The sequence below is a fragment of the Barbus barbus genome (genome assembly GCF_936440315.1).
Source record: "Barbus barbus genome assembly, chromosome: 20".
NCBI lineage: Eukaryota > Metazoa > Chordata > Actinopteri > Cypriniformes > Cyprinidae > Barbus > Barbus barbus.
Genome location: NC_136748.1, coordinates 6,604,326 through 6,629,167, shown reverse-complemented (window position 1 = coordinate 6,629,167; position 24,842 = coordinate 6,604,326). Strand labels below are relative to the sequence as shown.

At 39.0% G+C, this 24,842-nt stretch overlaps 2 protein-coding genes across 4 annotated transcripts; one reads left to right on the top strand and one right to left on the bottom strand.

The window, feature by feature from the left end:
• Positions 1 to 625: 625 nt before the first annotated feature.
• On the bottom strand, positions 626 to 7,069 carry LOC306886109 (STAGA complex 65 subunit gamma-like). Its single transcript, XM_079442991.1, has 5 exons — positions 6,951 to 7,069; positions 5,826 to 6,293; positions 4,991 to 5,315; positions 4,650 to 4,875; positions 626 to 1,969 (listed from the first exon to the last, which is right to left on the bottom strand). The coding sequence occupies exons 2-5, from the start codon at positions 6,254 to 6,256 to the stop codon at positions 1,707 to 1,709; spliced, it is 1,245 nt and encodes a 414-aa protein (XP_079299117.1). The 5' UTR covers positions 6,257 to 6,293; positions 6,951 to 7,069; the 3' UTR covers positions 626 to 1,706.
• A 190-nt stretch (positions 7,070 to 7,259) lies between these two features.
• LOC306886070 (kanadaptin-like) lies at positions 7,260 to 20,425 on the top strand. 3 transcript variants are annotated; one of them, XR_013785589.1, is made up of 15 exons: positions 7,260 to 8,044; positions 9,290 to 9,485; positions 9,581 to 9,709; positions 9,806 to 9,866; positions 10,089 to 10,228; positions 12,241 to 12,401; positions 12,492 to 12,561; positions 12,654 to 12,846; positions 13,803 to 13,902; positions 14,010 to 14,226; positions 14,503 to 14,601; positions 14,811 to 14,881; positions 17,952 to 18,021; positions 19,044 to 19,367; positions 19,708 to 20,424. XR_013785589.1 is itself a non-coding variant. In XM_079442940.1 (14 exons), the coding sequence occupies exons 1-14, from the start codon at positions 7,286 to 7,288 to the stop codon at positions 19,091 to 19,093; spliced, it is 2,313 nt and encodes a 770-aa protein (XP_079299066.1). In that variant the 5' UTR covers positions 7,260 to 7,285; the 3' UTR covers positions 19,094 to 20,425. The 3 variants fall into 3 exon arrangements, 2 of the variants coding, with proteins under 2 accessions (XP_079299066.1, XP_079299065.1); XM_079442940.1 differs by having other exon boundaries at positions 13,806 to 13,902; positions 19,044 to 20,425; XM_079442939.1 differs by having other exon boundaries at positions 19,044 to 20,419.
• Positions 20,426 to 24,842: the final 4,417 nt, after the last annotated feature.

Sequence of the window (24,842 nt, the reverse complement as noted above, 5' to 3'; positions counted from 1 at the left end):
ATTTTCTGTACATTTTCATGGGTGATGTAGTTTTTCACCATGAATTCAGCTGTTAAACACACCTATTTTAAAAAATAAGTTCAACCTCAGAGCTCACAGTACATTTACACAAATGGTGTAAATTCTGAACGACAAACTGAATGTTGATCTGTATGTTTAAATTTGCTGGCTGCAGGACAGGTAACATCTCCCACAACATTGAAGTTACCATTTACACAGGTAAAAGCCAAACTGACTCTACACTTCACTCACAAGCATATATATTTGTAAGCATCTTCAAGCCTCGTAGGTATAATTATCCGCTGGAGTTCTGAACATGTTTCCATTTAGTGAAAGGACTTAAAGGAAATCACAACTGCCACTAGAGATGGGTAAAATGGATTACTCTCTGTGCTCAAATACAGCTTGTTCACAAAGCAGGATGCTCAATAAAAGCACACAGCCCAGTGGAATATTGAACACCTGGAATGAGGGTGGAAGTGGATAAAAATGTGACCGTGTGATGCAGTACTGCCCCCTGTTGTTTCTGTCTCCAAAACTGGCAACAACATCCAATTAAACTGAAGATGAGGTTGGAATAAAGAAAAGTCTTTGGAGACGAATGAGCACAAGGACGGCAAACATAGTACTTTTCATAAATGAATTTATGAATTTCATAAATTCATAAATGGTGTTCATTCAAATTCATTACAAAACCATAGCTGTGGAAAGAATCGATTGAAATGTAACAATTTGTAAAGATTTTTCATTACCAAAATTACAATAATGTAAGTATACATTTAATGTGCTGTATCAAACTTGCTCCAAATGCACTACTTAAAATGTGTCTGCAAGAAAATGTTAAACTCCATATAAGGGGTTGGTCAAATATGTGAAAAATTATCATGATATTGCAAGTACTGTAAATACAGTACTACAATAATAAAAAATATAATAAGAAATATCAAGAACAATGAGAATTACAAATAAAATCTCAATTAAATGTCCAGGCACTTTACAGAAACAACAGTTTGGGGTAAAATTTGATATTTCATCATGAAAATAATATCACAATTCAGCTACAAATAGAACTCTGACAGATGCTTTTTTGACTAACTGAAATAAAAACGCCCTTGAATTGGCCACTGGAAGGCCATACCCATTCATTTAAGGATGAGTGATAGCTATGAAGTCTCGGTTCCTCTTGATCGAGTCTCAGAATGCACTGCTACCTGGTGAGTGTGAGGAGCTAAATTTACCCTCAACCAGTATGGCAAACAGTTTTGGCGCAAGTGGCTAGGAGACAATACCTCCACTGTGACGCCTGGGAGTGTACAGGTAATGAAATGGCCTGCTTATTTAACATGCAGATTTATGCATGCTGTAATTAATTTGCCATTACTCCTTGATTGATGTCCCTGTGTGTTTTGAAGCAGACATCAGTCTATAATTACTCCCCATGTTGTGCTCCCTCCATTGTTTCGTTAAAATAAACAGATGCTAATTTTACCACAGCAAACAAGTAATTGTCCCGCTCAATAATTGGGAGTGACCGTCTGCCATTTGCTTGGGGAGCATTCAAACTCGCACTTTATTTGTCGGTTTCATTTAATTTCACTAAAAACTTCCATCCAAAGGTAAGACATCTAGTCTCAACAGAAGCTAACACTATGCATCACAATGGCTGTGGAAGTGCTTTCAGTCTCTTTATTTAGACGACAAACCCACTATATTTTTCTCATCCGTTTCTTTGGCCGCTGAGTGAAAGGAGATGTGCCCATGAGGGAATCTGGTGAATTGGACATGTAACTTCCTTCTGAACCACCAGGAGATGGAGGGATGCCTGCCTCACTCATGGTGGACATGGGACCTTCTTCAAAGACGTCGCTGCCTAGAACCCCATGACCTGATACCTGGCCCTCCTCACTGTCCTGAGGTTCCATCTTCACCTGGGCTAAATGCCACAAAGGAGAGCTGTTCCCTGCTGCTCCTTTTGAAGAAAAAAAAATAATAATATGTATTATTAATTTTTTTTTAAATCATGCTTGTCTTTAATTCTGGCCATTATGCAAATCCTTGCTCTTTCCCTTAATGAACAAGCACAACCGACCACTTGAAATAAAACATACTGGCTGTATTATGCTTTCGTTTGAGCAAAATATCACAGTGGAGATTGTTAAACCTACATGTTTGTTGTTTTTTTCAAATTGTCAACCCTTTTTATATCAGAGCAGAGAGCAAGCATGCATGGCTGCCAGATTGGGAAGACTAATTAAAACACCGGCCAACTTCCGGCAACGTCAAGCATCAAAGCTTGTCACCGATCCAAGATAACTCAAATGTCAAATAAATATGAAATGTTTTTTTTTTAAATATCACAGACGATTATGCTTAATTGAATGGGAGAAGAAGAAATCGTGATCACGATTAAAATACAATTTATCATGCAGCCCTAGAATGGATTACTTGCTAAATATATTCATTTAGTAAGTTCATTAATGGACAATTAAATAATATCAACAGATACAATGTTTGATTTTAATTATGTATTTGTAAATGCTTGGATTAACATTAACTAAGATAACAGAACAAAGATAAAAAGAAAAAGCCCTTACATTTCAAATGTAAAGTAATCAAATATAAATTAAAACACTACTTCGTCTTCACTGGATGAGTTAAAACACTGACTCTTATTACATTTATTCAGTCATGAGAGCAGAGTAGTTTTGTCTTTTTTTTTTCTGTCACTTTAAGACCAAATGCACAGATCTTATATATTATTATTCATTAAAAATGCTTGCATTCACTTTAAGAAAACCAGCTGTGTTTACATGAACACTTGTGAGTTCTCTTTCACAGCTTATTGCACTTTTATGCATTTATGAATTAGTGTATACAGTCTTCCAATTCAATGGAATTACTTTACCAAACCAAAGCTTTAACCAAACTGAATCTGATCTGAAGACACAGTAGCTGCTCACGCAGAGGTATACAGCAGACATTTAGCCAGAGATAAAGATAAAACAGCTTACAATTCAAACCAGAAATAGTTAAATGACTCTAGTCAAGGATGAACACAATAAATTGAAGCTGTATAGATAAGAATATTATTAATGAGTGCAATACACTAGTAATAATGAGAAGGCCTGCAGTGGACTGCTGCACGCTAGTTGTAAAAAATATATTCACATGTAGATGATTGCTTCACGCTTGACAGCCCTAAAATAACTCTCTGTATGAAGTTGCACTGAACATGGTTACCAGAAAAGCCTGATCAATAATAAGTATTTGTGCAGACAGCATGCTGTGCCTATACGGTAAACTTTCTCCAAGAGGTTTTGTCTCAGCTCATCACCAATACAGCTACTTGTGTAACAAATTCTCCTCCTTCCACAATACAAAGACAATCACATTCCCTGCAGTGAGCAGTGTTCTTGTTATTATGCACAATTCACATGTTGATTTAGGAGCTGTTGTGGACAGATCAAAGGACAACATTTTTCTAAAGTCTGTTGTTGATTCTTTATGGTGTGCTGCTCACTCCCAAGCGTCTGGCAGAACAGACAGTACAACAAACAGTAGAAAAAAGGCTCAACACATGGCTGGATGCCTGCATTCAACAATTCTTATCAAAAAGTTAAGAATTTGTGAATGCAGAGCAAGAATTGCCCTGTGAGTCCAAACACCCAGGTTGTATTGAAACTCATTAGTTTGTGATTATATGTGGACTTTGAAAATGTTACAGTAATTTAGACCAAGGGTTTTCAAACTGGGTCCTCAATGGGAGGCACAAGGCAGTGCTTGGGTGTCCACTGAAAATTTGGTAACACTTTAGTTTGGTGACCAATTCTCAGTATTAACATTTATTAGTACCTATAAAGCACATATTAATGCCTTATTCTGCATCATTATTCTGCATTCTGACCATATTCTACATCCCTTAATTTACCCAGTACCTAAGCATAACAAATACCTTACTAACGGTTATTTACTGAGTTTATTGAGGCAAAAGTCATAGTATATAGTTAGTTAATAGTGAGAAGTGGTCCCAAAATTAAAATGTGACCAAAAATATATACTGCAAATAATGAAATTACTGTGAAAATTATTGAATTAAACAGACCTTTTTTTTTCCTATTCAGGTTTATATATCTAACATCTAAAAAAATATTGTTCAGATAATATTACAATCATTTTGACGTTCAACTATTTAACTTTTATGTTGTGAAAGATACTTATGACGCTAACTATTTTTTTCACTCTGTATAAATGTGTCTTTACTTGGGAGCATTTCCCCATTTTTTAGATATTGGTGAAAATTGATCCATTGAACTTTTATTTTATTAACTTTATCTAAAGTATGTTTGCTACTCATCTCATAAACTTAGAGGTTAGCCAATCATAACACTTACATAAGGAAATCTTAAAGGTAGAGTAGCAAAAAATTATAAGGGTAAATGAAACCATGACTGAACAAGAATTAAAAGGAAAATAAACTGTTTATTCGCCAATATAAGTATTATTATTATTATTTTACAATTAAAAGAATAAAACAAATGGATAAAGAAATGAAAGAATTGTGTATGATGTTTTAAATTACTTTTCTTCTGAGCATTTCAACTTGTCTTGATTGAGCACTAATAAGGATCCTTCACAACTGAATGAGGTACCTGATGTGTGAGGGGAATGTCCCTCTTCCAGTCTTTCATTGGATGTGCCCAGAACACTGATGGGAAGGGCCTGGTCACCTGATGTCAGATCCGCTTCTGGCTCCTTACTCAAAGGGACCGCAACGTTACTCATTGGCTCCTCTTTAATCTCCAAGGGTTTGGAATCCTCCAGAGCTTTTTCTGGATTCACGAGTCTCTCATACTCTTCTGAGAGCTCCTTACTGACCTACAGTCCAAGACCACACTAGTCAGTCAATGCCATAGCAATCACAATGTAAAATAAAAGGTACACATACAATCCTACAGATATTGAAGCTGACATAACATTGGAGATCTCTCACCTGCAGCATGTAGCTGTGATAATCTTTAATGCGGACCTGCCAGAAGCGCTGCAGAGCTAGGACGCTGCCAATGCCCACCTCATGGAATACCTGTTCCACCACGTCAGGGAAGGGTGTAGAGCCCTGGCAGGCCTCCCTGTCAACAGCCACGCGCAGCAACTTGGTGATCCGCAGGTAATGTTCATGGACCAGGTCAGTCAAAGTCTCCAGCACGCTCTCATTCGCCGACTCGAATCCCACGTGAGCAAGCACTGTGGCAACCGACTGGTACAGAAGCTGGCGGCAGGACGGCCCGCTCAACTCAGTGACTGGCTCACCTTTACCTCTAAAAGAAGGGAGATGTGGAGAAATAAAAAAAAAATGAAAAATAGGAATCACAGGACAATAAAGTGTGGAGGTTTTTTATATAAATTTAAAAGAGGATGCATTTCAAATGCTCATGTTTAAATTTATAGGTTACATCTGATGATAGTGTATCTAGAGAAAAGGTTCATCGAGACAAATTTGGGGTAGTTACATCACAGTATATAGTAGTAGTTATATCACATGACATTTTACAACCTGAAATAACCTTGCTTGATTCATCAGAGAAAGGTCAAACTTACTAACTGACCTTCACACACAGTCATGGGGGACTGCAGGGGTCCTCTCTATGATTTTTTATTTATTTTATGTTTTTTTTTTTTTCAAGAATGTCTTTAGTTCATATATTAAAAACTTTCTGATCCTAGAAGAGGTTTATTCAGGTCACTGCATGTATGATTGGAATTTTCATGTATTTTTGAATAAATTAATAATAAATAGGACAAAGGTGCATGATGATCTATTGACATACTTGTAGAAGTCGCTCTCTGGGTCACTATGGCGTAGTTGGAATGGCTGTCGAGGAGCTTTACTATCCAGTGGAAGCAGATCATCAGGTACAGTTGGTGTGGCAGGCCGGGGAGGTAGAGCATCCCCATCCTCAGGTTTGAAGACACTCTGAGCATCTAATAATGTGGACAGGGGTTGCTGGCCTTGCTGGGCAGCAGCAATGAGACCCCGGAGACGACGAGCATGCTGGCTCAGCTGCACAGTGTGGATCGTGAGGCTGCAGGGCTCAGAGGGGATATCCAGCATGGTGGTGGGACGTGGACGCTGTGCAGAAGGTTGGTGCAAGGGAGGGTCCTGCATCTCCACCTGGCGGAACTCACGCTGCAGAAGGTCAAAAGAACTGCGGCCCGAAGGAGCCGAAGCCACTGGGAGCTCGCCCCAATAACGCATCATCTTCACACAGTGCTGTCACTCAGTGTTTCTTTTGAATCTGAAAACCACAGAATACACTGCTCAAACTGACCTTTCTGTGAAAAATCATATCTCCTGTCACCTGATGCACATGTAGCAGTTACGAATGGTTAACACTTTTTTTTTTAGAGAGAAACTTTAATTTGATATACTTTTTGCATTCAATCTATCCCCCTACAGTAGGAAAAATATACCATAATATGTAAAATTATGTTATAATATATCTGTGTGTGTGCGCGCACGCACGTGCTATTTAAAATAAATAACAGGTATATACATCATTGTAATGTTGCACTGCCTTTATACTGATTAAAATGGGGGGGGGGGGGGGGATAACGAAATAAATATAATACAAAAATGAGAATAACAATTACAAACCAACTCAAAAGTAAAGCAAAACGTATATGATTTATTTATGCAAATTATAATTTTGAAAGACTTCATGAGATTTCATTTCAATAATGAAGAGTACACTTACGTCTTGGTTGAAATGTTCTAATGTACTATAATATGCACATAAAACGTATATTTTATTTTTACAAACTTTCATTCTTGTACGTATTTATAGACTTCTACATTCACATTATACAATATAAGACGCCCAGTGTTTAATGTGGCACTCATAAAGCATAATCATAATCATAATTATCATAACAAGTCGCTTAGTGTAAGTTACCTTTTTGAGCAGATGATCATAAAGGCGAATAACAGCAAAATAAAGCAATATGTATAATTTCGACAAAACGAACTATTAACTACGAGCGGCTGTGTGGTACAACACTAAAATGTTTCCGTGGAAAATGTAAATAGTTCCTAGACACCGGAGATAAGATATAAAGACTTTAAAATGTTAAAACCATAATATGCATTGCAAATAATTACTATGCATCCATATGTTTATACATGTCTTGATATAAAATAAATAGGATCGATCTATATTACAAATTGTAGACTACGGGATCGGAATGATTAAAGTGTTACACCAAACACAGCATATGGTGTAGTGAACGCATGATGGAGTCTGAATGCAGCGAAGAACAGATGGAAACAGAGAAGAGCTCGGACCCTGAGAACGGTCAAAGCAGTGATCCTAAACAGGACATCACCAACACTAATGAAAACACAGATGATCCTTTTAAGAAACCGGCTCCATCTCTCACTGTGAAGAAATCAGGAGGATCAAACTCAAGCAAGAAACTCGCAGAGGAATTAAACAGCAGCGGATCAGAGAATAAAGACACAGATCTTGATACTAAACACCAGCAGCCATCTGCAAAACCCACAGACACTCCAACAGACCCGTCCCATCCATCATCCGAGAGATCAGATGCACAGAAGGTCCAGCCCAAACCAAAAGACATCCGACCCAAGCTCCCTCCGGCGGGTAAATTTCCTCCGGTCCCGTACACCGAGCCCCCGTGGGGATCTGTTCCCGAGATCAGCTACTCGTTTGAGCTGCTGAAAAACGGGGCGATCCTAGATGCGGTCCCGCTGACCCAGAGAAGTTACTTTGTGGTGGGTCGGTTGCCGGTGTGTGATGTGTCTCTGGAGCATCCGTCCATCTCCCGCTATCACGCCGTGGTGCAGTACCGGGGCAGAGCTGGGCAGGACGGGGTCTTAGGAGAGGAGAAGGGCTTCTATGCCTATGATCTGGGGAGCACTCATGGGACGTTTGTGAATAAGAACAAAATACCCCCTAAAACATACATAAGGCTACGAGTGGGACATGTTCTGAAGTTTGGAGGAAGCACAAGACTCTTTATTTTGCAGGTATGTATTTATTAAGAGTAGCACATAAAGCAGCACATATATGGTCATGTTCAATTAAATAAATAAATACATGCATACATGCGTAAAACATTTACAATGTTCAATATTTTTTAAGTGATGTTTGTAAAGTTTGATGTATACCATGATGATACTAAATGATTACCATGTTCATGCACCGTGGTTTTGCCATTGTACTTGTCCATAAAACATGGTACCTTTTGTGGCTTTAATAGATGTAGTAACAATGGTATTTCACTAGAAACTGTTTACCAATATCACCCTGCAGCCCAAGACTGGTTGCCTACTGAAGCTACGCAGGGTTGAGCCTGGTCAGTACCTGGATGGGAGACCTCCTGGGAAAACAAGGTTGCTGTTGGTAGAGATGTTAGTGAGGCCAGCAGGGGGTCCTCACCCTGTGGTCTCTGTGGGTCCTCACCCTGTGGTCTGTGTGGGTCCTAACGCCCCGGTATAGTGACGGGGACACTATACTGTAAAAAGCACCATCTTTCAGATGAGACGTTAAACCGAGGTCCTGACTCGTACTTCTCGTAAAGAGTAGGGGTATAACCCCGGTGTCCTGGCCAAATTCCCTCCACTGGCCCTTATCAATCATGGCCTCCTAGTAATCCCCATCCATTTGATTGGCTCTATGACTCTCTCTCCTCTCCACCTGTAGCTGGTGTGTGGTGAGCGCACTGGTGCTGTTGTAGTGTGGCTGCCGTCGCATCATCCAAGTGGATGCTGCACACTGGTGGTGGTTGAGGAGAGACCCCCACATGATTGTAAAGGGCTTTGGGTGTACAGCAATACACAATAAAAGTGCTATAAATGCATCATTCATTAATTCATTCAAAGTTACTAAAACAATTTTCATTCAGAAGTTGCTTGTAATTTTCACAATTAATTACAATGAAAAACAGCAAGTAACATATTAATTTAAACATGAAATTTTGTGGTTTTCTTCTTCTCTTCTGTAAAACATACTCCAACAATCTGTTTTATTTACAACTTCCAAAATAAATAAATAACTTTTGCCATGTTGTCCGAAATTAAATTCAGAATTTACGTTAACTAAAGATTGGTTAATTCTTAAATACAATAATTATATATTTTAATATTATGTAAATAACATGTAATCAATATGTTTCCCCTTTTATGATTTAAATTAGACCTCGTAAATAGATTTATCTCATGCTCTTCGGTATTGATTTAGCTTTGATACTCCCGAATTCCCTCTTTTCTCAGGGTCCAGAGTTTGATGAAGAAGCAGAATCTGAACTGACGGTGACAGAGCTCAGAGAGCGTGCTAGAAAACAGAGAGAAGAGCTGGAGAAGAGGATGATGGGTGATGGCTCAGATGAAGAGGAAGAGAAAGAGGACAGTGAAGCCAGTGCTACAACGAGAAGCTCCTCCGAGGATGCTGGCTGCTCTTGGGGAATTGGTAACAAAGACAACAACAGATGATCCTCAATCCATTGTATCTACCTGCTCTCAGTGAACTTACACATTGTTTTTTTTGTTTGTTTGTTTTTTTAGATGAAGAGACGGTGCCAGAAGAGGATGAGAATGAGGAGAATCCATTTGCCACAGAATTTCAAGAGGATCAGGAAGCAGCATACTTAAAAGATCCTAAAAAGGCATTACAGGGCTTTTATGACAGAGAAGGTAAAATAACTTGATTCAAATGAAAATACAGAATCATGAAATCTTGATGTCTTTACCAGGCAAACATGTTATTTTAACTGTTTATTTTCCTTTCAGGAGAAGAACTAGAGTTTGAGTATGAAGAAAAAGGCCATGGTACCTGGCTCTGCAGAATTAAGTAAGCACTCAATTTCTGTTTGCAACCACATTTGCACCTTTCTTTTATTTTTAGCAGTTTAACACCAGCTACCAAGATTGGAATGATTGGTGGCAAAATCTTCTATTGAAATACACAGACTGGTTGATCTTACATTGTGAACATTACTTATGAAAAAGGATGCAGGTGATTTTGGTGATATTTAAGAAGTTAAATATTGTGTTTTATTTCTGTGTCTTTTAGGTTGCCAGTGGATGATGCTATGGGCAAGCAGCTAGTGGCTGAAGTGACTCACCCAGGGAAAAAGAAAGAAGCGGCCATCCAATGCTGCTTAGAGGCCTGCCGCATTCTGGAGGCCCGTGGTCTTCTGAGACAGGAGGCAGGTAGGTAGACATCAGACAATCAATACCAAAAGCTTTATTGACAGATTTATGACTGGAGCAGTCAGATCATTTAAACCCTTAAAGGGGTCAGCGGATGCAAAATTCACTTCATGTTGTTTGAACAACATGAAAAGTTGTTCAAACACCCCCCCCCCCCCATGATTGACTGACAAGACCGTCTTACCTTAGACCCGCCCTGAGTGAGCTGAGAGCTGTCCGCCATTGTATCAGCTCCAGTGCAGGGGAAGACAAGATGTCTCTGATTAAGCGATTGAGGCTTTTTGTTGTTGGATGTAATAATGAATAAAGCAGTCATCATTTACTCCCGACATCTGAGCCGCTGAAGGATTAACGTTACTTTCGCTTTGAAGTGAATGTGCCGATCCCAGCTCTGCTTAAATGTGTCTATGTTCATGCAAATCATTCGTGATCCAGCTTCATCTACAGAAGAAGTGCGTATAACGTTTTTTATGAATCTTTGAAGATCGCCTTTCCTAATATGTGCTAGTTAGCCAGTTTCGCAGCTAAAGTAAACAGTACTGCTCGTCACCCCACTGAAGAGAGGGACAGGGTCAGCAGAGTCATGACCATTTAAAGGGACATGGACTAAAAACGGCTTGATGAAAACAGCTGATTTTGGCAGGGTAAAGGTGGTGTTTTTTACACTACCACTGAGAAATTTTAACCAAATTACTTTTCAATAAGACCCTAAAGAATCATATCAATTTGTGGAAAATGGGCATCCGATGACCCCTTTAAAAAAATGACCATGTTAACTTTTTTGGCCATGTTCTTTCCAAAATAATATATATATATATAAAAATCGAGAAAAACGCATTTAAAAAAAGTTATAAATTGATTTGCATTTTAATTAGTGAAATAAGTATTTGACCCCTTCGCAAAACATGACTTAGTACTTGGTGGCAAAACCCTTGTTGGCAATCACAGAGGTCAGACGTATCTTGTAGTTGGCCACCAGGTTTGCACACATCTCAGGAGGGATTTTGTCCCACTCCTCTTTGCAGATCCTCTCCAAGTCATTAAGGTTTCGAGGCTGACGTCTGGCAACTCGAACCTTCAGCTCCTCCACAGATTTTCTATGGAATTAAGGTCTGGAGACTGGCTAGGCCACTCCAGGACCTTGGTGTGCTGCTTCTTGAAAAGAATGTTCCCATTTTCAATGCCCTGGCAGTACATGGCCCCGTTCATCATCCCTTTGATGCGGTGCAGTTGTCCTGTTCCCTTAGCAGAAGAACACCCCCAAAGCATAATGTTTCCATCTCCATGTTTGACGGGGGGGATGGTGTTCTTGGGGTCATAGGCAGCATTCTTCCTCCTCCAAACATGGTGAGTTGAGATGATGCCAAAGAGCTGGATTTTGGTCTCATCTGACCACAACACTTTCACCCAGTTCTCCTCTGAATCATTGGTAAACGTCAGACGGGCGTCTTCTTTGTGTTTCTTCCATTTGCAAATAATTGCACCAACTGTTGTCACCTTCTCACCAAGCTGCTTGGCGATGGTCTTGTAGCCCATTCCTGCCTTGTGTAGATCTACAATCTTGTCCCTGACATCCTTGGACAGCTCTTTGGTCTTGGCCATGGTAGAGAGTTTGGAATCTGATTGATTATTGCTTCTGGCTACCAGGTGTCTTTTATACAGGTAAGGAGCTGAGATCTCCTTACCTGTATAAAAGATACCTGGGAGCCAGAAATCTTGCTGATTGATAGGGGATCAAATACTTATTTCACTCATTAAAATGCAAATCAATTTATAACTTTTTTGTAAAATGCAAATAGTAACTTTTTTCTGGATTTTTTTGTTGTTATTCTGTCTCTCACTGTTTAAATAAACCTACCACTTCAAGTATAGACTGATCATATCTTTGTCAGTGGGGAAACGTACAAAATCAGCAGGGGATCAAATATTTTTTTCCCCCCACTGTATGTATGTATTTTTTTTGCAGGTATTTATAGTCCCCTTACAAGCATTCTGGTTTTGTATCTTTACAGTGTCCCGCAAACGCAAAAAGAAGAACTGGGAAGATGAAGATTTTTATGACAGTGATGATGACCCGTTCCTTGACCGGACCGGAGCAGTGGAGAAGAAGCGGACTGAACGCATGAAGAAGGCTGGAAAGATTCAGGAGCGTCCTGATACGTATGAATCACTGGTACGAAACCAGCATCATATTTCCTTGGTGATTATCCATGCCCCTGTGTGTGCTATACCTGGTATTGATGTAATATGTATTCTTTCCTAGCTAGCTAAACTGGCTGAGGTTGAAAAAGAGCTGGCTGAGACTGAGAAAAGGCTCAGTTCTTCTGGGAAAGGTATGGTGCAGAAAGTCCCTGTCCTTTTTTATAAATCCCTCCATATTTCACCATGTGTAAGCTTACACTTCATGTTTGTTGTCATTCTTCAGGAGTCTCCAGTTCTTCAACAGAGGACCCTCTAGATGCTTTCATGAGCGCTGTACGCAGCGAGGTGGCTCTGGATGGAGTGGAGAGAAAGAAGCTACATTTACATGTAGCCGAGTTGAAGAAGGAAGGTCAGAGACTGCGCAAGCTAGCAGACCTAGCCAAACCCACCCAGCTGCCTTCATTACAACCCAGCAGGTGAGCTCAGTGTTCCCTCCAGATCAGCTGGTCATTTAAATATAACATGCATTTCATTTTAGACAATTTAGAAACAGATTTACTAAGGGTTTAAAAACATATGCATAGTTGATCATGTACAAAAGATGTGATTTCTAATTGACTACTGCAGTCTGTTGAAGATTTCTGTATCTCTCATCAACATCTCTCTCACACTGCATGGTTTCACAGACCTGGTTGTGCAGTTTGAATGATTCAGGTTTCTTTTTTGGCATAAATCTGTTGAGCAATGGGTTTGTGATCATGATATAAATATCGTGAGAATGAATTCAGATGATGCATCCTTTTCTGAGAGTTCAGCTCAGCCAGTCTCTTGCTGTTAAGATGAGACATGAATTATTTATGTGGAAGGTTGTTTATAGGGCCAAACAAGGATGGAACTATTGAATCCAGTCCTAAAAATGAATTTATATTATAACTTTATAATGTGAAATATCATGGAATTGGGATGAATAAATCAAAAATACATGTCCTCTTTCTTCCACTGTTGAAAAGTAAAGCCAAGATGATCTTCAAGTGGATCATTAATTGTTCATTATTGTTTAAGAAATATCAAAGAATTTTGTACGTTTTAATTTAACCAGCACTTTGTTTGCCATAAAATGAAAGGAATTGTTCAAATTTCATTTTATATTAATTAAATATGCATTACTTGGATTACCAACTTTTTTATATTAGATTTAAATTAATTGGATTTCCACCTTTTTTATATTAAATTTAAATTAAATTTAAAAAAATTACAACAGACAACACTGAATTTCTGCAAAAAAGAAAAGGCATTACAAAGGTCACTAATTTTAATAAATTCTTATATTGTTAAAGTTTTATAAATTCAACCGATTGTCTAAAGTTGATTATTAAAATGTAGTTAAACTAGAAACTGAAGAGAATTTTTTTTTTTTTAATTACTGATCTAGTAGTCGGTCCACGGACACTGAGAAACCCAAGTTATCCCTACCTATGTTTGGAGCCATGAAAGGAGGGAGTAAATTCAAACTGAAGACTGGAACTATAGGAGTGAGTCTTTTTAAATTTATGTAGGAATAATATATCTAACTGTTATATATATGTCATTCTTAGGCACTGTTATGAGTTCTCTCTCTCTCGTTCACCTAAATGTGCAGACGTTACCCCCAAAGCGAACAAATCTGCCTCCTGAGCTCTTCAACATGAAAGAAATGCCCTCTGGTGGTGAGGAAGAGGAAGAAGAGGAGGAGGAAAAAAACAAGACCGAGGATGCGGTCACAGATGGGGATATGGAGGTTGTTCGGTCTGCAGAGACAACCAGCTCAGAACACTCCAGTGCAGACAGAGCTGAAACTCAGACACACCGCCCTAATGGTTAGACATTTACAAAAATAACTACCTACTGCCTTAAAAGTGCTGTGGGGGGAAAATCTTTGTTAGGAATTTCAAAATGGTTTGTAATACAATATTCCCCGAGTAGTGTAATTCTATTTCCGACCACAAGACAGCATTGTTGTGCTACACAGAGTCTAATTTTACATAAATACCACTTTGGACAAAATCTCGTCCATAATATTAGCCTTTAAGAGATATTATCTAAAATACTACCCTAGCTAAGAGATGTTATCTAAAATATTTATTTGTGTCTAGCTAAAGGAGACCATGAGGACCAGCCTGCTAAGATAGTTGCATCTCATGAAAAACAGAAATCTCCTCATCTTCAAGAGAAAAGTGCCTCTCGTCCAAAAGGTAGAATCACATATTCTGTGTGTATGGTTTTGTGTATTATGTGGCATAATTTCTTTGAAATGTGAAGTGTCACTGTTTTAAAACATGTTTCTTCCATTAGTCCATTGATGTTGTTACAATCAGTTCTTCTAACTTTACCTTTAAGTTGATAAAGGCAGTGACAAATGTCTGATGCACTTTATTTTTCATTATGATTCATATCCCAACAGAGGAAATTGACAACAGTGTCTCAAATGTTCCAAAGACGAATACAAAGAAGAAAATGATTGGCCCAAGCAGGGTAAGTATTGTAGTAGTAAATAATTATTATGCATGTAAACAGCTCTACTTAAGACGTAAGATATGTACCCTATGATTATTTAACAAAAGTGATAAGCCATTTGAGGTTTGGACCTACAGTAGCCCCAAAATAAAATAAAATAATTAATTAATTTAAAAAAAATTAAGAAAAGTGGCATTTGTTTTAAAGAAAGTTAACACAAGAACATTTCACAAAAATAAGTTTATTAGTTATTAACTTAGAAAACTACTGATATACTATTCTAAATTCAAATCAAAAGTATTTAGATATTTTCAAGTTGTCAAACGAGATATGTCCATAGCAAACATGATTAATTTGCTGACAAGATGGTGCCGCTGATGGCAGCTATTGTGCGTTGCTCTTCAGTGTTTGTACTGTTTTTGTTTGTTTTTCCTGTTTTTTGTTTTTCAAATATGATCAGTTTTACCATGGATGACCTGCTGAACATTCGGCAGAACACACCACAAAATCTTTTACCGGATTTTGATTTTTCGGACGTTTTGCTGGACATTGTAGTTGGCGGAGCCGTAGCTCTGGTCAAACGCTACAGGAGGCGTAGGCGGGGGAAGTGAGCCGGAGCGCTCGTGAAGCTTCGTCAGCGCGGATTTCGAACGGCGTTGCCTAGCATCCATCTGGCAAATCTCCGCTCTCTACCCAACAAAAAGGACGAACTCCTTCTGCTCTCCCGGACAAACAAGGATTTTTCTAACTCTGCTGCCCTGTGTTTCACGGAAACCTGGCTAAAGGGCGACATACCGGACAGCATACTACATCTGCCTAATTACCAGCTGATCAGAGCAGATCGCGACGCAGAATCAACGGGGAAATCGCGCGGCGGCGGGCCGTGCTTTTACATCAATGAGAGGTGGTGTACAGATGTAACGGTGTTAAAGAAGATGTGCTGTTCAGATCTAGAAACGCTCTTCATTTACTGCAAGCCATTCTACTCGCCGCGGGAGATCTGCTCGTTCATTCTCGTGAGTGTCTACATTCCAACGCAAGCGCACGTGAGCTCAGCTTTACAGAAACTCGCTGATATGATCACAGAGAGTGAGCAACAACACCTGGACTCTGTTTTAATCATTCTCGGGGACTTTAATAAAGCAAATCTCTCCCGTGAACTGCCAAAATACAGACAGCACTTCACATGTCCCACCAGAGACAGTAATATATTGGATCACTGTTACACAACAATAAAGGATGCATATCACTCGGTTCCACGAGCAGCTTTAGGACTCTCTGATCACTGTTTGGTTCATCTTATTCCGACCTGCAGGCAGAAACTTAAATCTGCAAAGCCTGTATTAAGAACTGTTAAAAGATGGACTAACGAAACAGAGCGGGATTTACAAGCCTGTTTCTCTCTCACTGATTGGACTGTTTTTGAAGCCGCTGCCATCGATCTGGACGAGCTCACAGAGACTGTAACATCTTATATCAGTTTCTGTGAGGATATGTGCATTCCTAACAGGACTCATCTAATCTACAACAATGACAAACCATGGTTCACTGCAAAACTCAAGACAGCTCCGTCAGGCCAAAGAAGATGCTTACAGAAAGTGGGATAAAGTCTTGTATAAACAGGCCAAATACACACTGGAAAAGGAGATCAGAGTGGCAAAGAGGAATTATTCTGACAAGCTAAGGAAAAAAAATATCTTCCAGTGATCCTGCTTCAGTGTGGAAAGAAATGAAGGATATCACCAGTTACAAGTCACCATCCCCCAGCACTCTGGAGAATCAACACCTGGCAGACGACTTGAACGAGTTTTATTGTCGTTATGAAAAATCACCCCACACCCACCCTGAACACCTCTCCACACAACCATTAACACCTCCAGCAACCCCCCTCTCCCCCACACCTACAACCAGGTCTTCAGAAAGAACAAAAGAAGGAAAGCACCAGGCCCAGACAGTGTGTCACCAGCCTGTCTGAAATCCTGTGCTGGCCCCTATCTTCACACAGATCTACAACAGATCACTGGAACTGTGTGAAGTCACCTCATGCTTCAAACGCTCCACCATCATCCCCGTCCAAAAGAAACCCAAAATTACTGGACTTAATGACTACAGACCTGTGGCCCTAACGTCTGTAGCCATGAAATCATTTTGAAAGACTGGTTTTGGCTTATCTGAAGGACATCACTGGACCCTTACTGGACCCCCTGCAGTTTGCCTACAGAGCAAACAGGTCTGTGGATGATGCAGTCAACATGGGACTGCACTTCATCCTGAAGCATCTGGACAGACCAGGGACTTATGTGAGGATCCTGTTTATGGACTTCAGCTCCGCTTTTAACAACATCATCACGGAAACCCTTCAGAATAAACTAACCCAGCTCTCCGTCCCCACCTCCGTCTGTCAGTGGATCACCACCTTCCTGACAGACAGATAGCAGTTATTAAGGTTTGGTAAATTCACATCCAGCACTGGAGCTCCTCAGGGCTGTGTACTCTCCCCACTGCTCTTCTCCCTCTACACCAACGACTGCACATCTAAAGACCCCTCTGTCAAGCTCCTGAAGTTTGCAGACGACACCACACTGATCGGCCTCATCCAGGATGGTGACGAGTCTGCCTACTGGTGCAGTCTTAACAACCTGGAGCTTAACACGCTCAAAACTGGGGAGATGATTGTGGACTTCAGGAGAAACCCCCCTGCTCTCCCCCCACTCACCATCATGAATGAGCACTGTGACTGCAATGGAGTAATTCAGATTCCTGGGCACCACTATCTCCCAGGACCTGAAGTGGGATATTCACATAGACTCCATTGTCAGAAAGGCCCAGCAGAGGTTGTACTTTCTTCGCCAGCTGAGGAATTTCAACCTTTTTGGATACAAAATACAAAATGGTTCTTTTGTGAAATATTTTCGTATTAATATTTCAAATTATCACTGTTTTTACAAGGTCACTCTGCTAGGTAGAACACTTGTGATCATTCAGTTTGTAAATACTTTTTGGGATCACTGTATGGATCTGAACAGGTCTGTAACTTACAGTAAGTTCATGTGCTCTGATATTTATACATTTCTATCTTTATTTCTAGCCGCCTGTGACCATATCTAAGCAGTACCCAGAAGATGACCCTGACTACTGCGTTTGGGTTCCTCCATCAGGTAAATAGCTGCCTCTCTTCACCCCTGATGGCTGTGATATAATTTTTGTTGGTATGGTGCTTAAGTTGTAATCATGTTAAGCTAACAAATGGCCCTTGTTACTATTCTGTATTAACCATATGGCAATCTATGACTTTATCAAAAGATAAAGACTTGATGTCTTACATAATGTGTTCTTTAATCTGCTTTGAAATCATTTTTGCTCAATGTGTAGACTACTGTTCAAAAGCTTGGGGTCAGGAAGATGTATTAATTAATTTATTAAAGAAATTTATAATTAATTTAATTTATAATTAATTTGGCTAATTTATAATTAACAAGAATGTATTATGTTTATCAAAAGGGACAGTAAAGACTATTTATCTAAGTATCCTAAAAAAGTATCACAAATATTAAACAAATATTTCTTGAGCACCAAATCATCATATTAGAATGATTTCTAATGGATCATCTGGCACAGAGGACTGGAGTAATGGCTGCTGAAAATGCAGCTTTGCATCACAGGAATAAATTACTTTTTAATATATGTGTTCTTTTTGGATAGTGTAATATGAAAATGTAATATTTCCCAATCAGACTCTTTTGCTGTATATTTAATTAAATAAATGACCCTGAGACTTTTTTCAAATATATATAAACTGACCCCAAACCTTTAAATGATTTATTTAGAGACGTTCAAATTATTAGAGACTTTAGACATTTTTAAATTATTGCCCATTACCCATAATTCGTTTTTTAGCATTACTGATGACAGCATGATGAATAAATATATATATAATATCTATACATAAAAATTTTAAATTTCTCCCATTTACCTTAGGAAATGTACCTGCTGCATAACAAAAACATTATTATTGTACGTTAGTTTGCATTACATTTTCTCTTTGACTTGAAAATCCTTCTCGTTATGAAAGTCAAATAAATGCTTTGTAATTAATTACCATTTCATGTTGTCATTAACCAGAAGTGTTTAGCAGGTGAAACACAGATATAATTTTATCGCATGTGTCTGATTTAAACAGGTCAGACAGGTGATGGTCGGACACATCTGAACGATAAGTATGGATACTGAATAGAGGAAGGAAAGACCATCCTCTCTGGATCAGGAATGGAATCAGCCCAAACGTTCATCTTAGCCCTTGGGAGTGGATAGATATATCATGTTTTTCCCATCTTTGTACTTCATTTCCAAACAGTGAACTTTTAGAGAGATGTTTAATTAAGACTTTTCTAGTACTTGTTAATGTAAACTGTTTGGTCCTGTGACTGATTTTCACTTTCTTTTGCCCTGTTTTCATTAAAACATTTTCCACCCCTAGTCTGAGACCAATGATTTTCAAGTGGAGGTAGCTTAAAGGGTTACTTCACCCCAAAATGAAAATTTTGTCATTAATCACTTACCCCCATGTCGTTCCAAACCCGTAAAAGCTTCGTTCGTCTTCAGAACACAATTTAAGATATTTTGGATGAAAATCGGGAGGCTTGTGACTGTCCCATTGACTGCCAAGTAAAATACCACTGTCAAGGTCCAGAAAAGCATCGTCAGAATAGTCCATCTGCCATCAGTGGTTCAATCTGAACTTTATGAAGCTACGAGAATACTTTTTGTATGCAAAGAAAACAAAAGTAACGACTTTATTCAACAATTATTCTCCTCCGCGTCACCGCATTCATTTTGGGGTGGAGTAACCCTTTAGGTTGGGGAAAAGATTATTCTATTTTCAGGGTTGTTTTCTTTCTGTTCGGCTGTACATGAAATGTATTCCATTTGACGTTATATTTTCTTAAAATGCATCATGCCACTGTAATGTCAGTCCACTTATGTTTAAGCACTTCTGTTGTTGACAAAACTCTACCTACAGCTTGCTGTTCTGGGATCATTTTAACAGGCTTAAGCAAACTCATTGACCACTCAATCCGCTTCTGGGTCATTCTCGGAACAACGGTGACTCCCTCCTCGGTTTGGCTGAGTGGCCATGCTCCGTATGGAAGCGAGTGGCGAGAGCTCCTGTTGGACGCGGTTCTGTTGACTGCTAACGATGCCTCCTCAGAGAGAGGAGGCTTTACCAGCCATCTGGACACTTGCTTGGCATTCTATGATTTGGAGCAAGCTGTTAATGAATCAGTCTGTGTGTGTTTGCAAGAAAGGGAGTGTGAGTGAGCTCCGTGTACATTATTTATGTGCGTATTCACTTCTCTTGATATTAATGAAGAATGACTCAGTGTTGGTGATGTGTGTTGGCGTATCCAAGGATGGATTAGGCCCCCCACATTCACTACTACGCACTGGTCTCTGTTTATCTAACCGTTTTAGTGCTTTTGAATTCTCCATTGTTTGGAGACCATGAATGTGTATTTTGTTACTTATATTTTGTAAAATAAACATTTACGCTGTGTCTCATCAATTTAGGGTCTTGTGTTGAGTGGTTGGGGTATTTTAAGTTATAACCCTGTAAAGCCAACTTTATCATATTTTCTAAGCAAATTTCTAAGGCCCCTAAATTATCAAAAAGATCAAATTCTTCCTGAAAAACCTGTTATATACAATTTGCATGCCTTATGATTGATAGTTTATATTTTTAGCAAGTAAAAAGCCGTTTAGTGTAATTCTAAAAATGTTGCTCTTCAGGTCGTGGTACTTTTTTTCTGTCAAACCTTTTCTGATTCTTATAAAGTAAATAAAATTAAAAAAATTATATTGTAAGTAATATTGTTACAACCTTGTTCATTTAAGAAAACAAAAACTTATTTTAATTATTTTAAAAAACATGTTCAAGGCAACATTTAAGGCATGTCTCTGGATACACTCAGTTTAACCCACTGGCAAAATGAAGCAGCACCAAACCCACCAGAATATGCAAAAAAAAGGCCTCTAACACTAGCTTGTTCTATTTTTCTATTCTGTTTTCTTTTTATTATATAATAAATAAAAACCTTGCTACGTGTACTGCGTTAAGCTAAATGAGACTTGCTATAGCACTTGCATATCATTGCTCTTTTGTTGATTTTGTTTGTTTCCATTGTCTACATTTGTAAGTCGCTTTGGATAAAAGTGTCTGCTAAATAACTAAATGTACATGTAAATATATGATTAATGCAATAAGGCAATGACTGCCTTAAGTCTGGAACTCATGGACATCACCAGAAACTGGGTTTCCTCCTTTGTGATGTTTTGCCAAGGCCTTTACTGCAGCTGACTTCAGTTGTTGTTTGTTTGTGGGTCTTTCTGCCTTTTGTTTTGTCTTCAGCAAGTGAAATGCATGCTCAAACGGGTTGAAATCAGGACATCGACTTGGCCATTGCAGACTATTCCACTTTTTTACCTTCAAAAACTCCTGGGTTGCTTCTGCTGTATGTTTTGGTTCATCGTCCATTTGTATGAAGCACCGCCCATTCAACTTTGCTGCATTTGGCTGAATCTGGACAGACAGTATACAGTTGTGGTCAGAATTATTGGCACCCTTTGTAAATATGATCAAACGCGGCTGTGAAAATTAATCTGCATTGTTAATCCTTTTGATCTTTTATTTAAAAAAATTCACAAAAATCTAACTTTCATTGTAGAATAAGAATTTAAAATGGGAGGAAATATAAAATAAATGTTTTTCTCTAATACACATTGGTCACAATTAACGACACAATTTTATTCAATACTTTTTGAAACCTCCATTTGCCAGTTTAACAGCTCTAAATTTTCTCCTATAATGCCTTATGAGGTTAGAGAACACCTGACAAGAGATCAGAGACCATTCCTTGATCCAGAATCTCTCCAGATCCTTCAGATACCCAGATCCATGACGGTGCTTCTTCTCTTCAGTTCAACTCACTCAATTTCAACAGGTAAGGTCAGAGGACTGGAATGGCCAGCAGAAGCATGGTTTTGTGCCCAATGACCTATTTTTGAGGTTTGTGTTTGGATTATTGTCCGGTTGGAAGATCCAAACATGGCCAATTGTAAGATTTCTAACAGAGTCAATCACTTGTTGATGTTTTATCTGTTGGTATTTGATAGAATCCACGATGCCATGTGTCTAAACAAGATGTCCAGGACCTCCAGCAGAAGTATAGGCTCACAACATTAAAAATACAGCAGTATATTTCATTGTACACATGGGGTACTTTTTTATCCCTGTGTGCACCAAACCCATCTTGAGTGTTTGCCGCTAAAAGTTCATTTTTTTAGTTTCATCTGACCATAGAAGCCAGTCCCATTTGAAGTTCCAGTCGTGTCTGATAACTGAACATGCTGGAGATTGTTTTTGGATGAGTGAGGAGAATTTGTCTTGAAACCCTCCTGAACAACATGTAGTGATGTAGGGGCTGTTTAACAATTTTTTTTAAAGGTTTTCTGACCCCGAAACTCAACCTTTCTCTACAATTCTCCAGCTGCGGTCCTTGGAGAGTATTTAGCCACTCAAACTCTCCTTCTCACCGTGCATTAGGACGATATAGATACACATTCTCTTCCAAGCAGATTCATAACATTTTCTGTTGATTGGAAATTCTTAATTATTGCCCTGGTGGTGGAAATGGGCATTTTCACTACTCTAGCTCTTTTCTTAAATTCACTTCACTAATTTGTGAAGCTCAATGAACTTTTGCTGCACATCAGAAATACATTCTTTGGTTTTTCTCATTGTGATGGATGATTAAGGGAATTTGGACTTTGCTTTCCCTCCTATTTATATTTCTGTGAAACAGGAAGCCATGGCTGGATAATTTCATGTTCATAATCACCCTGGAGTGCTCAAAATTGTAAATATGAATGGGAATATACTTCAGAGAATTTCTAGGGGTACCAATAATTGTGTCCAACGTGTATTTGAGAAAAAGCATTTATTTTTTTATAATGCGATTTTCCCCCATTTTCAATTGTTTTAGTTCAATGAAAGGTTAGATTTTTGTGTTTTTGTTTTTTTTTAAAGATCAAAAGGATTAATAATGCAGGTTTATTTTCAGAGCCTTCTTTGATCATATTTACTAAGGGTGCCAATAATTCTAACCACGACTGTACCTCTACACTTCAGAATTCATCTGGCTGCTTCTGTCTTCTGTCACATCATCAATAAGCACCATTAACCCAGTGCCACTGGAAGCTGCATGTTCATGCCATAACACTGCTCCACCATGTTTCACAGATGATGTTGTATGCTTTGGATCATGAGCTGTCCAAGCCTTCTCCATATTTTTTTCTTCCCGTCATTCTTGTACAGGTTGATCTTAATTTCAGCCGTCCAAAAAATGCTTTTGCAGAAGTGGTCTGGTTTTTTTTTTTTAGATGTTTTTTTGGCAAATCTGGCCTTGTTTGTACCTTGTGGTAAACCTTCTGTATTTGCTCTTGTGAAGTCTTCTCTTGATTGTAGACTTTGACAGAGACACACCTACCTCCTGGAGAGTGTTCTCCTCTTGGCTGGATGTTGTGAAACGTTTTTTCTTTACCATGGAGAGGATTCTCTGATCACCTACCACTGTTGTCCTCCGTGGACATCCAGGCCTTTTTATGTTGCTGAGCTCACTAATCCATTCTTTTTTTTAATTTTCTTCTCAGAATGCACCAAACTGTTGATTTGGCCTAATGTTCCTGCTATCTCTAAGCCTAACAATTGTTTCACCTGCATGAAGAGCTCCTTTGACTACATGATGATACAGAAATGTCAGGCTTCTGAAACTATGTTCATTTCTATGCACTCAATACTTGGTTGGGGCTCCTTTTGCATGAATTACTGCATCAATGCGGCGTGGCATGGAGGCAATCAGCCTGTGGCACTGCTCAGGTGGTATGGAAGCCCAGGTTGCTTTGATAGCGGCCTTCAGGTCATCTGCATTGTTGGGTCTGGTGTCTCTCATCTTCCTCTAGATTCTCTATGGGGTTCAGGTCAGGCGAGTTTGCTGGCCAATCGAGCACAGTAACACCATGGTCATTGAACCAGCTTTTGGTACCTTTGGCAGTGTGGGCAGGTGCCAAGTCCTGCTGGAAAATGAAATCAGCATCTCCATAAAGCGTCAGCAGAAGGAAGCATGAAGCGCTCTAAAATTTCCTGGTAGATGCCACGTTGACTGTGGACTTCAGAAAACACAGTGGACCAACACCAGCAGATGACATGGCAGCCCAAATTATCACTGACTGTGGAAACTTCACACTGGACTCAAGCAACATGGATTCTGTGCCTCTCCACTCTTCCTCCAGACTCTGGGACCTTGATTTCCAAATGAAATGCAAAATTTACTTTCATCTGAAAAGAGGACTTTGGACCACTGAGCAACAGTCCAGTTCTTTTTCTCCACAGCCCAGGTAAGACGCTTCTGACGCTGTCTCTGGTTCAAAAGTGGCTTGGTAGCCCTTTTCCTGAAGACGTCTGAGCGTGGTGACTCTTGATGCACTGACTCCAGCTTCAGTCCACTCCTTGTGAAGCTCTCCCAAGTGTTTGAATCAGCTTTGCTTGACAGTATTCTGAAGCTTGCGGTCATCCCTGTTGCTTGTGCACCTTTTCCGACCCAAATTCTTCCTTCATTTTCATTAAGCCCTATATCTAAATAATTTGAAAATAAAAGCAATAAAAAAAAAACTATATATATATATATACAGGTGCTGGTCATAAAATTAGAATATCATGAAAAAGTTTATTTATTTCAGTAATACCATTCAAAAAGTGAAACTTGTATATTAGATTCATTCATTACACACAGACTGATATATTTCAAATGTTTATTTCCTTTAATTTTGATGATTATAGCTGACAACTAATGAAAGTCCCAAATTCAGTATCTCAGAAAATTAGAATATCAATTAAGACCAATGCAAAAAAAATGATTTTTAGAAA

Coding starts and splice junctions, on each gene's coding strand:
- LOC306886109 (XM_079442991.1), bottom strand. CDS start 6,256: ATGATGCGTTATTGGGGCGAGCTCCCAGTGGCTTCGGCTCCTTCGGGC. Junction 5,316..5,825: donor CCAGAGAGCGACTTCTACAA/GTATGTCAATAG, acceptor CCCTTCTTTTAG/AGGTAAAGGTGAGCCAGTCA. Junction 1,970..4,649: donor ACATTCCCCTCACACATCAG/GTACCTCATTCA, acceptor TTTCTTCAAAAG/GAGCAGCAGGGAACAGCTCT.
- LOC306886070 (XM_079442939.1), top strand. CDS start 7,286: ATGATGGAGTCTGAATGCAGCGAAGAACAGATGGAAACAGAGAAGAGC. Junction 14,227..14,502: donor TCAGACACACCGCCCTAATG/GTTAGACATTTA, acceptor ATTTGTGTCTAG/CTAAAGGAGACCATGAGGAC. Junction 14,602..14,810: donor AAGTGCCTCTCGTCCAAAAG/GTAGAATCACAT, acceptor ATATCCCAACAG/AGGAAATTGACAACAGTGTC.